General features: G+C 41.2%; 1 protein-coding gene across 1 annotated transcript in view; it reads right to left on the reverse strand.

Annotated features, from left to right (window-relative positions):
* MSN (moesin) overlaps window positions 1-16,241 on the reverse strand; it is a 38,367-nt gene that overhangs the window by 12,444 nt on the left and 9,682 nt on the right. Inside the window, exon 2 of the mRNA XM_062502696.1 lies at window positions 3,380-3,463. Within this exon, the coding sequence (XP_062358680.1) occupies window positions 3,380-3,463 (84 nt within the window). The remainder of the gene's footprint in view (window positions 1-3,379; window positions 3,464-16,241) is intronic.

A 16,241-nucleotide genomic window follows, 5' to 3' on the forward strand; every position in this document is an offset into this window, starting at 1 on the left:
TAAGAAGTTTCACCAGACAACAGATTCATCTTTTATGTGTAGAAGACATAAAATGCAAAGCACTGCTTTGGTTTACTGACTACTCTCCAGACCAGCTGCACTTCAGTCCAACACAGAAAAGAGTCAAAGGAGGAAAACAAGCAGCTATCATCACTGTTGCACTGCCTCTGCTCTGTATGCCTAGGAAAGCAATATTTCAAGGTACCTGGGAAGTAATCAGGCCTATGGGACAAGCAACACCCCTGATATGCATAGCCCATCCTTGAGCTCTTCTTTTAATCCATCATTGGCAGCTGAGAAATAGGGGTAAAGTTACAGATCTTGCTAGTGAGTCAGTAAGCACTGGAATTCAGCAGCTGGTAAGAGGTACACCAGCAAAGCTGCAGATGACAGACAGTATAATCCTGTCTCATTTAATCCAGGTTTTGTCCATGCACACAAGCCTAAGATATTTAAGCTAAAGCTGTACAGTTACAAGATAAGGGAATAGGAAGACCTCTAGTATAAATCATGATGCTACTGCACATGTATATGGGTTCAGTGGTATTTCTATAGCCAGCTACTTTGGGGCAGAAACCACTTCCTACAAAGCAGTGAGGCATCTGCATTTTTCTGCCACTACAAAAACCAAACAGGAAAAAGGAATACAGGAGCATTTCTACCTACATGCCCATTCATGTATTATTACTATGGAACTTTAGACACAAATGCTTTCCTCCTTATTAAACTAAAACCTAGATAGAAGCTTTCCAAAATCTTCTGAATCCTATTCAGAGCGGACCAGAATCATGTGTGCCATAATGAATACACTTATCTACCTTTATACATGACAGGTGAAAATAAATACTGCCTAAATGTTACTGAGCAAAGCCAGTAGATTGTACCGAAGTAGCCATGCAACTAAACATCTTGGTAAGGGTTTGCAGCTTCCTTCTTGCTTAACTCAGAACTGACAGCTCAAAGTGAAAGGGCACCCCAGGGCAAAAAGATGCTGGATATCTTAAAATTTTTCTGTACAAGAGTCAAAAATCAGATTTCACACCAGAAGTCAGTGTCCTACAACAGCAAAACCATACATCTGCTTTGTAGAGCTCTCCCTTCCCTCAAAAAAGCACTGATGAAAGCAGATCTTTTCTCAGAACCAGCATCATGCAGAAAATACTAGATCATCAAGTCCAGGAGTACAACATGACTTAAGGGAGCTAGAAAATAAACAGAAGTAACTTTGTTCTTACACACCCCATTATGAGACCCAGACAACCTAAGGACAGAAACAGAGGCAGAGTGAACAATGACCAGAGAGCAGGCACAGTGTCAGCAGGGACAACAGCACTGGACTATCCCTTTACAGGAACAAATACACACAAACAGCTCAGTCATGTGAAAGATACTGGATATCTAACAACTGACAGTACATTTAAAGGTCCATCCCTTTTCTAAAGAGAGCAAGTTTTATGTCAACCAGACCTTTTAGAAACAATAAATGTTTAAAACTAGCTTTAGACACAACCCCTCCCCCATTTCCAACTTCACCTACAATCCAATTTAGGTGAAGCAAGCACTGCCTCAACTTAAAGATTCAGTTCTGCAACAGCATTTGTTTTCTCCCTTGGTAAAGTGTTTACTGTGGAAAAAGCAAAACAAAACTTCTGTTTAGACAGGTGCTGTGTGAAATACACTGAAGGAAGGAAAACATGCAGCTGTCCAAGAGCATGACAAAGGAGTGAAATCAATTACTAGACATGAAGAGCTGCTATATTGGAAACATGAGTGGATGCTTCTCAGAAACAAACTGATGAAGCTCAAGTCTTCCAGCAATGTCAGTTTGCAGCAGAAGCCACATATGACGTAGAGTTGACTGAAAATATCATACGCAGATAAAAAATATTACTGACATGAGTAGTATTGTTTCTCAGCACTTGGTGCTTTGCTTAGATAATAGCAGAAGCCAGATATTGAAAAATAATCATGGGAAGCATCCACATGGAGAACACCCCCTTAAAAAAAATAAAAAAGCAAACCCACAGTTTATTTCTTGATGAACGTGGGGACATCTCACCTCAGCTTCATTAGCAAACACTCATGAACTAACCATGGCAGAGCTCCATGTTGGATTTGGATTCTGGGCAGAACTTGGCTTTCACTTTTATTAATCCAAACCTGTCAGATCTGAGACAACATGGGGCTTAAATATGCAGGAGCCACTACACAGTAAGACAGCTGAGAACCACACTGCTATTCAGAACTTTTTTGAAAGTCTTTTTATTTTTCCCATTACAAAAGGATGCTCTTTCACTAAAGCTTTGGATCTCACTCCATTTCAGGGCTGGGCTGCAAAGAGCAATATATCATCTAGTGTTGAATCATCCAGCTGAATACATGAGAAAACAGTAGTTTGTGGCTAAAGATCTAAAAAAAAAAAACAAACCAAAAATAAAAATTTAAATTATATTTGCTGGTCCCAAATGAAATATCTGACTTCAATGGGTGAATCAGCCCTTAATTTTCTCTCTTCCTTATGATAGGTACTATGTAGATCTGACCCCAGAATGCTTAGCTCTGCTGAACCACACCCAAATCTCTGACATATCTGGTCTGGCAGTTCCCTCATCTTGTCATTAGTCCAAGATTCAATTTGCATATCTTTGAGCTATGAATTTACTGTGTCCATTTTTCTCCAAGGAGCAATTCCATGGCCAATTACAGCAGAGAAACACAGTGGAGCCTGTCAAAGTTTCACCCACTGCAGCTGATAATGCCTGTCTTCTGCTGCTCCAGCTTTGGGCTGCACACACCTCCCTGCTTTTGTTTGGGCCAAAGCAGCAGGAAATTTGCCTACCCAGAGAAAGCAGAGGAAGGCTGAAGTACTCCATGCAGACTGCCCAATGTAGCGTGGTACATCACTGCTCTTGATGTTTCCCTTGGTGGGAGTACAGAATATCACTTTACCTGCACTTCAGGATTGCAGCAGCATTTGAAACCCAGCTAAGCCTCTCCTGGTTTAGAGACCAACTATCCTTTGGAATCAATTACACAATGCTTGCAGGTAAGTCAACCAAAAATAGCTTACTAGGTCTCCCATAAGACTTTACTTACAAACTAAGACTGCAGATATCTACTGCTTTCCAATTACCATTTTTATGAGCCATAGCACCAATTCAGTTCACTAGAGCTAATAGCTCCTAACACAATCTTGGAGATGAAAAAATGCAGCAGTTTTGGAAAAAAAAGTACAATTTCTTTCTGTGCTGAGTTCTCCTGAAGCTATTACATACAGTGATGGTCAATCTTTGGAGTCCTTTAGAAATTATTTGCTGTTGCCTCAATACAATTACAATGCCTTTATCAACTTTGTATCTTCTGCAGCTCCATCACTTACCTGATCAAAGAGTTGCTTCCCTGTGGTGTTGGGCTGGATGGCAAACTCCAGCTCAGCATCCATGGTGGTAACACGCACACTGATCTGGAAGACAGAAAAATGCATCATTTCAACACATGCTCTAAGTGATGCTACCCAATAATGAGAACAAACACCTGCCCAGGACCAGGAAGCAGCTCCCAAGCCCCCAGGAACCTCACTACTAGCAGTCACAAAGTCTTCTACTCTGCCAGCATGCTAGTCACAGTTTTCCTGTAGAATATAACTTTCCTGATTTGCAATGTTTTTATCCTCTCTGGTCCTACAAATATTCACATGTACTGACACACAAGAGCCATTTATATCTTACGAAGTTTAACTTCCAGAGTAGAACATTCTGGCGTCTTTCACAGAAGCAGACATGTTTCAAAACTTGGTGCACACAAGAAGACATCCAGCCCTTTTGTTTGAAGGGTGAACATCAAGGAAGTTCCCAGAAGCATTAACTCAGTCTGCCACAGAAGGCTGGTCAATAATAACAATACACTTTCAGTCTTTGTGAGTATTTGGAGAAGCTATAAGGCACAATCCCTGACATGCTCTAGGGCTGTGAGTATGAAGCAGACAGGATGCAAGGATGCCCTCATAGGCTAAGACAAAAAGGCTGCATGCTGAACATGAGAATGCTTTCCACAGCAGTAGAGCTGCCAATACTGCTTTCCAATTCTTTCAGGAAGATGAAAGACTTCTAAAAACTGCAGAAATTGTTTAGATGTTATTTAAAATTGCAATCAAGATTTCACATATATATACATATATATACACACACACACACACATACACCAGATACACTAGCCTTAGATGCAAGATCCATTATTTTGACAGGAATGTCCCACCATCACACTTTCACTTGCGGCACGAAGGTGGCAAGAAACTGCAGCAAGGGTATTCACAGCTTCATCCCACATCAGCAGGAAGACCTACACATACCTTGCACTGCTCTTAAACTAGGTTAAACAGCAGAAGCATTTCACCTCAAGTGCTAGAGTAAAACACTGCTGATTCCATTCAAAACTCCTGATAATTACTGGGAACCATGATTTATATGCTTGGGACTAGACAGAAACAGTCCTGGCCTAAAAGCAGATGCCTTAACTTTAGGCCAGGGAAAGTGAGGTCTGCTAGTACCCCAAGCTGCCTGAGAATCCAATTCTATTTGCATGTCTATCAACTGTAAAAGATAAAGATATTTCACAATTTTTCAACACAAGCTGTACATATTAAAACAGCTTTATTTAAAATGTTTTTCCATCAAAGCAAAGATTCAAGGCTTGAAATTGTACAGATGGGACACTCACCATGCACCAAACCCCAGCACACAGGCCTTGCATTAACAGCTCTCGCTTGCCAACAGACATTTACCTCAGAACAATAAATCCTAATTTATTTGCTCTTCAGTACAATCAATCCTATTAACACACTTCACCAGGCTTCCAGTGGTGAGGGGTGGAGGGAATTTCACTATAAACAGCTTTAAGAACAAGTCAAAGTCATATTTGGACTATAAGCTAACTGCATGACACAGAAGACCAAAAAAGCAAGAGTAAGCAGAGAAATATTCAAAGAACTGCATAATACCAATATGATCACAGACAGTTATGATTCCTATATTTCTACCAAAAATATGTACAGATTTCACACCTTGTTTACTAAGAAACAGGACTGCAAAAGAACGAGAAACAGGTGGGTGGGTGGGGGGGATGTTTTCCCTTATAGTAAGCAAGAAATGTTCTGCTACTTCAGTCAAGTAAGTGCCAAAAAGAGACCACTAACTATAACAAATACTGCTTGAGGTTCCCCAGAAAGTTTGCTTCAGATTAGGCACACCACTGTTTTATACTTGAGATCCTCAAGATAAACCCAAAGGTCTTCTTGTTTCAAGTTAAGCTAAAAATCCTGTAAGGTTAAAAGACAGGCTTAGCACAGCTAAGCTGAAGTACACATAAGCTGAAGTTCTAGCTGTTTCATGCAAAAGGAATGCTACTTAGACATTACTTGAACAAAGATGAAATGAACAAATATATCAGGAATAAGTTGGTTTTGAAGCTGTATAAACCTTCTGACACAATGTCAAACTAAGGCAAAACCATCCCCACAGAAGCAGCAAGGAAAGCACAAATGGCCTAAACTCATAAGGACTAAGATTTTTTTTTTTTAGCAGCTTTCAACAGCATGCAGATGCCCTAAGTTCTTAGTGTACACCTTCCCAAAAATTCTTCTCTTTGAATATTACACTTTGACAATGGGCTAATTTCATGGTGCTTTGTTGAAAGTGAAAAAAGAATCTGGCCACTTCCTAGAAGGGCTGAATGCTCCTCAAAACAGCTTTGCGACTTACACTTGGCAACAGATTTTTCTAGCAGAAAGAGTGCTGGCTTGTAAGCCTGATTTGCCCAGCACAGCCACCAGTGAGAGCAAAGCTGTCCATAAGCTACATTCAGGTATAAGAATGCAATATATTATTTTACCTTAAATGAGCCATTAAGTCACACCTTACATTTTTTTAGCTTTGAAGTATTTCTTCACCTAAAGCATTAATGTATCAACTACCATGAAAGAAAATAGTCTTTGCTCCACTGTTTATGGACAAAGCACAGTAGCTATTCTTATCTGATATCATGTGCAGAGGTGATTAAGGGCCAAATATCTGAGCACCAGAAAATAGAACTGAAACATCTGTGGCACCTCTGCCACCTGAGCCTAAATAACTCTTAGAGCTATTTAGAACGAATCGCACCTTAACATTTAAAATAAAACTGCTTCAGTAACCCCATAATTCATGCAGAACACTTCTTAAGACTCATATCTTTGTTAGCACAGTAAAATAAGGTCCCATGCTGGAACCAGCAAAATTCCTTCGCTGTCAGTCACTTAAATGCCCTTAAGGTATCTGACCCAATGTTATCCTTCAATTAGTACATTCAATAGGAAGGCTTACACATTCTCCCCCCACAAGCCCCCTATGCTCAAGATGAGTAGCAACCTAAAGTTTAGGAGCAGCAGTCTTGAATGGGTCTGCACTTGCAACTTCAGCCTGATCTAAGGGAGCACAAGCTGAGATAGCACAGGAAACAGGCTTGTGCTTTGGAGAACCACACCCCGGTAGTGCAGCTTCCCCAAGCTGAACAGGGTTTTAACACATTCAACAGCACACTGCTGTGAACTGTCAGCAGAACTAGCTGGGGAGAGAGCACATCCTGGCCTGTGCCAGTGACATTTTAACCATTTGTTAGTTTGAACCATCAGTGGTAATTTAATACTCGGCTGAGAAGTTAGTTTGCTATAAAAATTGAGCTTTCTCAAGGCTCATTGGTGTGAAAACAAGACACAAAGACATTTTTTTCCCATACACTACCAAGCCAGGGTGGTTTTGTTTTTCCTTTTCACAACAACTGGCTCAAAGGGAGGTTTCTACCATTTCAGGTGGTGGGAGGCACTGATCTTAACGTGCTGATCAAACAAGCTGCAAGAAGAGATCTACAGACTGCTATAATCTCTACCAAACAAGTACGTGCCAGGCACTGCATGTTTGCCTTCTTCTTCCTCATTCATTTAAAGTCTCACTTTAAGTAAAACCACTTTGCTAAGGTCTTCATAGCTGAGAACTGGCCAACACAAATGTTACACATAGGAATAAAAATGCTATAGCAAAAAGCCAACACTGTGCAGTCCCATCATAGTTTAGACTTATTTGCTTTGTTCCTTGACAGTTACCCTGCCAAAGCACTTTTAAACCACTTATCTATCTACTTTACTACTAGTGCTTATTCTAAGAAAACCCCCAAGATTCATCAGCATTAAGCTATTAGATTTTATATTTCTAAACCATCTAAAGGTTTTTCTAGGTTTGAGGGCTGGCATAAGCCTTGGCATACTTATAATTTGGCTTGCAAACAGAAAACAAAAGTCAATAAGGTATCTGACTTGGACTGTGGAGCATATGCAAATTTAGCTCTGTCAGTCCAGACAGGTAAGGTACACACTGCTGAGAGATGTTCAAGAGAAAGACATTGTACCAGTGATTCAATTACAAGGTCTGGTGGCAGCACTCATCCCCAAGTATACAACTCTCCTATTCCAAATATTCTGTTAATAAACATCTATCAAACTTTCAACAATCAGGAAGTGTTTTAAGAAGGCTTATGGGATTTCATCCACAGATTTATCAAAAATCTTCAAAAACATTCAACTATTACATTGCAGCTGGCAAATTTATACTCATCAAATTTTTAAAAATATGCCAAAAAAAGTGCCCATATTCAACTGATTCCTTTCATAACAGCTACAGGAAAGAGATAGAAAACTAGCAACTCTTCCTCTTCTCTATTTGGGGAATTACCATAGTTCCACCAGTCTAAGCACTGTTAAAGCTCACCATTGCCAGAGCAAATTGAAGAGTTTCCTGCTTCCAAGGACAGTATTGTCAAGTGTGATACCTACTGCACAGACAGAACCTCTTGCATGAAAGAAATACTCTTCCAGCCCCAGAGCAGCTGCAGCCAAAGAAAGCTCTCTTTGACCTGCAGAAGCTTTCCAAAGGCACATGCCACTACTACCCCCCTCCTCCCATGGTGTTCAGCAGTCTACAAGAGGCACACTTAATAGACAGTGGCAGCATCTTTTCAGGTATTTTAATATTGCCGGTATACCTCCAAGTCTCACTTTCTGCCCCACTGTGGTTCCAAATAAATTTTACTAGCAGCAGCAATTGTCAGGTATCTTTCAGGTCTTCAATAAGTCCTCCTAATAGTGTGCTATAACAACTTCCTGAGATGAAAACGTGTAGCTGCATATAGCAGGACAAACAGGAAAGACTGATGCTGTCACGCTCAGTAACGGATGCATTGCTTGTGCTAATGTCCCAGTGCATTGAGCAGCACGAGAGGTAGAAAAGACAAGTCTGTTTGTCATAAGTTGAGACAGGAATAGAGTACTAGGAAATTCATGTCAGAACAATAAGTGGAGTCAGCACAACAGAGTATCGACCTCTACAAAACCCTGACCCTGAGCTAAAGCTTCTTTCCTCCCTGCATTTCCTGTATGCAAGGAAGATGTTATACCCTGCTGGGCTAGAGGCTTCAAGCTTCAGATATTCTCTGCTTCCCAGGTTCAAGTTGACTATTTCTGGAGAAAGTAACATAGGGAAAACTTATACTTTATTGCAAATTTGACTGGTACAGAACAGAAGCAACCTCAATTACAAAAAATTCCAGACCAACCTTTATAACCTCTCCTCTGAAAGACACCAGTTTAGCCAGCAGTTACTCCACATAAAAATACTAGACCAATACCATGCACCAATTCCAACAGGTCTGACCTGGGAAGCATATCAAATCCAGCTGGAGCTGCACGAACTAAGATCTCATAAAGCACCTTAATAATCTAAAAAGCTGCCCAGTTTTGGCTTTTAGCAAGATTAGCACCAATATGGTAAGTTTAACAAGAAGTGTCCCCCTGTTCCTCGGAATATGCAAGCAGATTCTGTGGTAGGAGTGCTCTGCAGTGCTGCACTTCCCTTCCCACCACACTGGTCAGCCAACACGGGCCCAACTGCAAGGACACAAAGCTTTGCATTGCTTTGGAGGGGAATCAGAGGTGATGTCTCACGCCTCAGCACCAGCCATACTCACAGACATCTGGCTCCTTCCGAGTGCCAGCCGAAACAGCCCTGGGTCCTCTGTGTCAGGGTGAGGCTGGGATCGGGTCATGTGAAAGTGCTTGCAATTTCTCAAGGGATTACACTTAATTAACCAAGCCCCCTTCCAGCAGTCTTAAAGGGCCTTTTCATACCCCTAAGCTCATCAGGGAACAGAACAGCAGCAGGGACACCCTAGGCACTACACTGCAGACAGAAGAGAGAGGTTAACCCTCCCAGCAGTTCCTGGGAGCTTCCCTGCTCTCTCCACCAGCCCCATCCTGCACTGCTGGGACACTGACTGGAGAACATGCCATGCAGTAAGTACACAGAGGCATCCCCATCCCACCCCACTATTTGAATAAAGCTACCACCCAGGAGAAAGTCTGCCATGGTACTTCCAGTACCAGTGAGCCAGAAGAAGTACTAACACCCTACAGAGTATGTGGCTTTCTTTTGGTACCTAAGCATAACCTGTAGCAGGAATGTACCTTTTAAAGCATCCCTAATGACTTTGGCATGGAGCCTGAAGACAGAGAGCAGTAAAGGGGCAGCTGCTACTACCCAGCTTCACAAATCTCTCTTGTGAGCAGCAGCAAGCCAGGCTGAGGAAGAATTCAGGCTAAATCTAACTAAATTTGTGCTCATATGGGCTTATTCCTCCCTTGTGAAGGAGCAGGGCAGCAAGCCAGCTTGGATTCAGAAGCTGCAGTGGAGCCACATCTGAGCACAGGCACACCAGAGCAGTTTCCCCACCACCAGCAACTGCTCTGTGTCCCCAGCAAGACAAGATGGCTCATGTGGGCAACAAACCACAGCACCCACACAGCTTCAGGAGCCACACTGCTGAGGACAGGAAGAGGAAGCCAGCCAGAGCACCAGCCTGCAAGACCAAGAAAGTTCACAGCTTTGAGAAGTTTGCTTGCAAAATCTGGATGGAGAAAGGCTGGAGGCACCAGTACCTAAGAAAGGGTGGAAGCAGCAGTGTCTGGGCAGACTTGCTCTATGTCATTTGTGGCATTTAATACCTCACTGCAGCAGAGACACCAGGGGATGGTGCCCGTGCTTGCCAATAGCTTCCAGCAAAACTCACCTTCACAGCACCAATTTACAAATACTGGGTAGGGGGAAAACATAATTACATCACATCAGCCATAAAAAAAGATAAGTTTTCCTATGTGGAGCTTAGAAGAGCAGAATATTTCTCCTTTACTTAACAAAGGGGTTAAAAATAAGCCAATTCTGTGCCCATTCCAACTGCATTTCTGTAAGAGGTTTCTGACAAGGTTTACAGCAGTCATTACATCCAGTGGTTGGAACACTAACCCTATTCTTAAAAAAGGGTAAAGACAAGAAACTGACTGAGGTGATTAATGAGATTAGCTCAGTTGGTTAGAGCATGGTGCTAATAACATCCAGGGTTGCAGATTCAATTCCCATACACATCATACACTTGAGAGTTAGACTTGATGATCTTTGTGGGTACCTTCAAACTCAGAATATTTTCTCTCTGTATGTGTGTCTGTAACTAAAAATCTGCTACAATATATAATGCTAAAGCAGTCTGTTTCAAAAAAGGAAACCAAGTGATTTATTCTAATATAAACCTTGTCATATTGTAGCATCAGAGTCCTTGTGTATTTGACTGTTAATCTCAAAATTCCTGTATTAATTTGTACGGCTTATCTCACAGTGATGAGAAGGAGAAGAATTCTTCCATACAGCAAGTAACAATCAGGAATGTTCCCATTTAAAAAATAATAAATTTATCTTTAATAATTTCATTAATTAATTAGCAATATATTAATTTCAATTATAATTATTTAATTGATCTCAAATACCAATAAATTATTAATATTTTCTATTGACATAGTATATATTTTATATAATATAATTATAAGATTAAAATTTGAAAATAATAATAATTTTAAAATAAAACTGTTGAATGCAGTTGCTGCTGTTGAAAAGGCAATGCCTACAAGATAACAGAAACTCAGCAGTATTTTGTTTCTTATCTGGCTCTCATGACCAAGTGTGAGAAGCCACAGCTACCTTCCTGTTTAAGTCCTCCTTTGTACATGATTGATACCTGGTACTCAGCAAAGCCTGAGCAGAGGATCACTAAGTGGAGCTGGAGGGGATCATCCTTGCAGGACAAGTTTATCATTATGGAGATCAGTCATTCATATCAAGTCAGGGAGTCTAATTCAGACACCCTTATATAAACTAGATTCCTTTTTTTTTCTCTCAAATGGTGCAGAATCAGATTTATTAGCCTCAAGGACAATTTCTCTAAGAAATGAGGTCTCCTTCAAATCACATTCACAGAGCTCTCACAAAAAAACTTAAAAAAAAGCCTACACCTCATACAAAGGGTCTGTTGTTTGCAGTTGACTTTCTTCAGATGCCTTCACTCTCATCCTGCCCCAGCTCTGCAGCTTTCTTATGATTAATGTTTCACTGGTCTGAAGACACCTTCTTCCATTAGCAAGCACACACTCATAAGTTCACTGCACAAGCACTCAAAGCCAGGATTGTGCCAGTGCTGGCTCCACAGGGCTAGAGAACTCCACACTTTAGAACTCTGGAGGTATCATTTACCCAATTGCATCAGTGACCTGGTTTGGGCAGGCAACTTTTTCAGAAATGAAGGTTTTACTTTACAAAGACTACTACAAAGTTACTAACTCAAAGCTATTATTAAAATTCCCCTACCACCCACACAGCATGGCTTCCAAAATAATTATGATGCTTCCAGGTTAAAGCTACTTAAATGTAATTCCTTACTTTTCAAACAGTCACCTCCCAGCAATGGTGTTTGAATACCCTGGATACAGCCTGCCATCCTCTCCAGAGGGCAAACAAGTTTCACTTACAGGAAAGGAGTAGCAAGATGAGTATCCTAAGCCAGTAGAAGCAGCCATGGGTGGATCTCCACATTTACAGTAAATACCAGATACTTGTATTCCACTTATTACACTCCTTACTTCTAACCTTGTGCAATGGATCAATTCCTCTATTTTTGCCATTTCCTTTTCCATAAATAGATTCTTCATGCACCTCCCTTTTCTTTCCTGTAGCTGTTCCAAGTAATTAACATTGCCATTTTCTGTTTCTTTAGAGTCAGTTTGAAGAAGCCCTTGGAATAACTATTTTTGTACCTGTTGTTTGAGCTGCTTAGAGAGAACATCCTTTACTTGTCAAAACTCAGAAGGAAATTATAATACCATGGGGAAAATCCCCAACCCCTTTTCTGCAACATTTGGATTGGGAGATAAAATTTTAAGCAAAATCTAGCAATGTGCAATTGCAATTTTACAATCTGTGCAGATTTAAGTTTTATTTTGAGAAGGTTGCTTGTTTTGCAAACACATTTTTTTGGTGCCTGTTAGAAGAGCTGTTCTCTGGAGAAATACACACACACCTACTATGGTCTCTTTGCACTAACAATAGGGGTGGCAGCTGTACTTTACATATCAGAGCTTAACCATACCCCTTGCTAAAGCCCTTCAACCTAAGGGCAGTTAGCAGGCAGTGGGCATGTTTGAATGCCAGCAGTGGCATGGGTGACATTCCTCACACTATTGTGTGCTCCTTCCAGGCGATCCTACTCACAGGTTACAAATGAGTTTTGTGCCACCCCCACTATGTTGTACACCGTACAAAGGTGTTATGATGTGACTGCAGTACAGCAAAACAGTCCCTGTATTCCCTACCACCATCAGAGGCACCTCAGATTTTCTGAAAAGGCTCTTTAGAAGGCAACTTTTCCCCTTCTCCAACCTGCCCTTAGTCCAGCTCTTCCACTTCCATCCTCAAGCCAAGGGCAGGATATTTCCCAGAACCATTTAGTGGTTGCAAAGACCCAGTTCGAGGGGCTGATCAGTCAAGACTAGGAGCTGAGACATGTTCCCAAAAAGCCAATGAGCTTTCCAAACATAACATACAGTGAATGTCTGCCAAAAGCACAAGCACCTACTTTGCTGGAAGGATCTCAAAACAAGACCAAGACAGGATGCTAACAGGACAAGTGCGACCTGCATTGAGGCATCACGTGTACAGTAAGTACTTGAGGTTCATGAGCTAATAGACTAAATACTCAGTCCCTGTGTGAAGGTCTCTAAATTCACCTGCAGTTAAGAATTGCTTCAGAGGTAACTTGGAATTGAGGGCAAATAAAATTGCTACACTCCAACACTCTGCTAATCACTATAAACACTTTCCACAGGGAAGAAAGCAGGAAGATAGCTGCTGTGGCCAAGCTCTTCCTTCTAAAGGACCCACGTTTAGATAAAAAGTCAGATCAAGCTTATCTGTTTCACATGCTTCTCTCTGTCCTTCAACTAAAAGACTCCTAGCAGTTTAGCTCTGTTACAGAGAAGGGAGCTGAACACAGGGCTGCCTGTTCTAGACACCCAGAGCATGGCCTGGGTGTGGCACATCAAGTTCTTGGCCAGCTCACAGCCCTCACTGAACCTCTGAACAATGGCCAGACTTCTAGGAGCTAGAACACAGTCTTACTGTGGGATCTAACTGCCCAGACTATGAGCCATCCCTCCAAATTTAACTACATGCACAGTCAAGTATGAGCTAAAGCTGTTTCATCATCCTGTGATTTTCAGCTTTATCATTTCCAGCACTGTAGACAAATCCTGCAACTTCCTTTCAGTACAGGGTCTCATTTAGACTGGCTACATTTTCATATCTATTTAGGTCACAGTTCCCTAAAACACAGGATTTCCCCTAAATGGCTCAGTTCTACACTTCTTTTTAATATTCAGTTTCCCCACCCATTTTTGCTTCCCTCACCACCAACCTATCTTAGATTTAAAACAGTTCTGTTGGGACTGTACAGTTTATAAAAGATCAGTTTGTGATTGCTGAAGTATTCTTTATTATTTTAAGCTCCATCTAGTTCAAACATTTGAGTTTTCCTAATACAGAGGAGAGGAGCTACACCACCATGTCACAGAACCCCATGTCCCAAAAGGTTCCTGAAGTTGCACAGGAGCTGAGGAGAGCAGTGCCAGCATATGCAGTGTCTGTATACACCACTGAGGGAAGCCATCCTGAACAACCTGCACCCTCCCAGTCACTTCTCTGGGTTCATTCCTATACTCTACAACTGCACCACAAGCAGTAATTCAAAAATATGAATCAGAGTGGGAATAACTCTTCTGTTATTTTCTCGAGCAAAATAATTTCATCGGACCTGTTCACTGCATTTATACAGGGGCACTGTTACAGGCCATAGAAGAGAAAGGGCAAGATGGCTTTTTGGGCACAACTGGGCAAGATGAACAAAGCTATTGAACCACTCTTATTCCTCACTCTCAGGCATACCTGCTTTATTCTCTTCAGCAGCTCTGATACACAACCCCTTGGTGAAATTTTTCAAGCCACATATATACATGCCATTAACCCCATTTTCTGTTGAACTTCAGGACAGAACTTACAACAAAACTTTCCAGTGGCAGCAAACCATCAAAGCTCTCAAGCAAGCAACCAAGTTGATTTAGTTCATTCAAGGCCACAATTAAATCCACACTCTTGGGTTCACATTCACACACTTCTTGAAATACATTGTTTTAAATGGGGCTATTTTAGAAAGAAAGCCTGATAAACTTCAGCTAACACCTGAGACTTAGATGCATTGATGAAGACATTGCTGAATGCCCAGGAATGCCAGTGGCCAAATAAGACTTATTAACATAAACAGACTTTCCGTATCAAGTCAGCAAGAGTAATTTCCTTGCATGAAATGCAGTTTCAGTATCTAGATCCTTGATTCTCCTTGACAGATGTTATGGTCCATTTTTATGCTGCCAAACATGCAGATAAGCCAAACTGTCAGCGATCTTCCTAAAGCTGCAGGTCAAAACTGAGAAACTCAACTGGGTAGTAGGAAAGGAAACAGTCAGATGTTGAGTACATCTCCTGAGTAGGTCAACATACATGGAGATACAACCTGAAAAACAAAACAGTAGAACTCAGTAGACTAGGTAGAGGCAGGGAGCCTGAAAACCAGCCTTCTGCAAAGAACATTTAGAAGTCAACTTGAGAGTTTAGCTCTTATCCAGGCCTGCTGTGTAGGGCTGCTTTATGTTTTCAGGTTTTTCTACGTGCTGAGGTACAGCAGCATAGGGTTGGCAGACATGAATTCAACTTTGATCAAGGACAGGGCCTCTTTCAATGTTCCTGCATGCAGATATCTTACCCCTAACTGCACTTCTCCACAACACTGGGAGCAGTAAGAGCAGCTAACTTCTCCTGCTCAGGCTTGTTCTGGAAATGGATAGATCCACATTCATGTATCTAATCATCCATCTTTCTCTAAGGGAACGGCAGACCAGCAAATCACTTGGTTTACAAAACTGTCTGAATCCTCTTGGATCACCATTATTTTCAAATCCTTCCAAACACTGGCAAATCAAAGCTGTCATTAGAATATGGTAAAAGCATTTAATGGGAAAGTCCTCTATGTCAAACTTTTCCAAGTGCAGAGCATTTGCACAAAGTTATTTGTAAAAAGATAAAACTTGAAAGGACAGAGCAATGCAGCACATGGTCCAAGATGTTCTCTAGAGAAGAAAGAGACACTCACCAAGCTTATTTTTGCAATATTAAAGACATTCAAAATTCAGCCATGGGAGAAGTGGCTGGTCACTTCTGACTAAGATACATTTGATGCTTAGGGGCAGAAGAGACTTTGCAGAGAGGTGAATCAAGTACAGAGCAAGGAACAAAGCTTATGTATTAACTCCGTCCAAACTTCAAGCAGCAAAGGAGCAGGACAGCCTTCTGTCAGATTTTTACTTGATTGTTTAGCATTTGCCAGAACAAACACCAAGATAGGATTGTATTTCCCGTGCATGATGCTGAAGCAAGTCCTGTTCAGATTGGTCTGATCTTTCAGTGATTGGGAATTTACTTAGCTCTTCTATTTGCTCTTTTTGGTAGATTCAAGGCAACGCTACTACACTGATATATTCTTACAGCTGAAAATGCTGTCATGGACCCCCTTTCAAAAAATATCTCTACCCTAAACTCCTGGGTGGGCAAAAGGGAATTCAAACTGAGCATAATATGTTGCATTGCCTCTTGCAGTCACCCTTCAATTTGAGATGTTCGTAACAAATCACAGAGCAAGATAAAGAAAAAGAAAAAAATTGAACTGGGGGTTTTTGA

This window comes from Cinclus cinclus, chromosome 15, assembly GCF_963662255.1.
Source record: "Cinclus cinclus chromosome 15, bCinCin1.1, whole genome shotgun sequence".
In the NCBI taxonomy this organism is placed as follows: domain Eukaryota; kingdom Metazoa; phylum Chordata; class Aves; order Passeriformes; family Cinclidae; genus Cinclus; species Cinclus cinclus.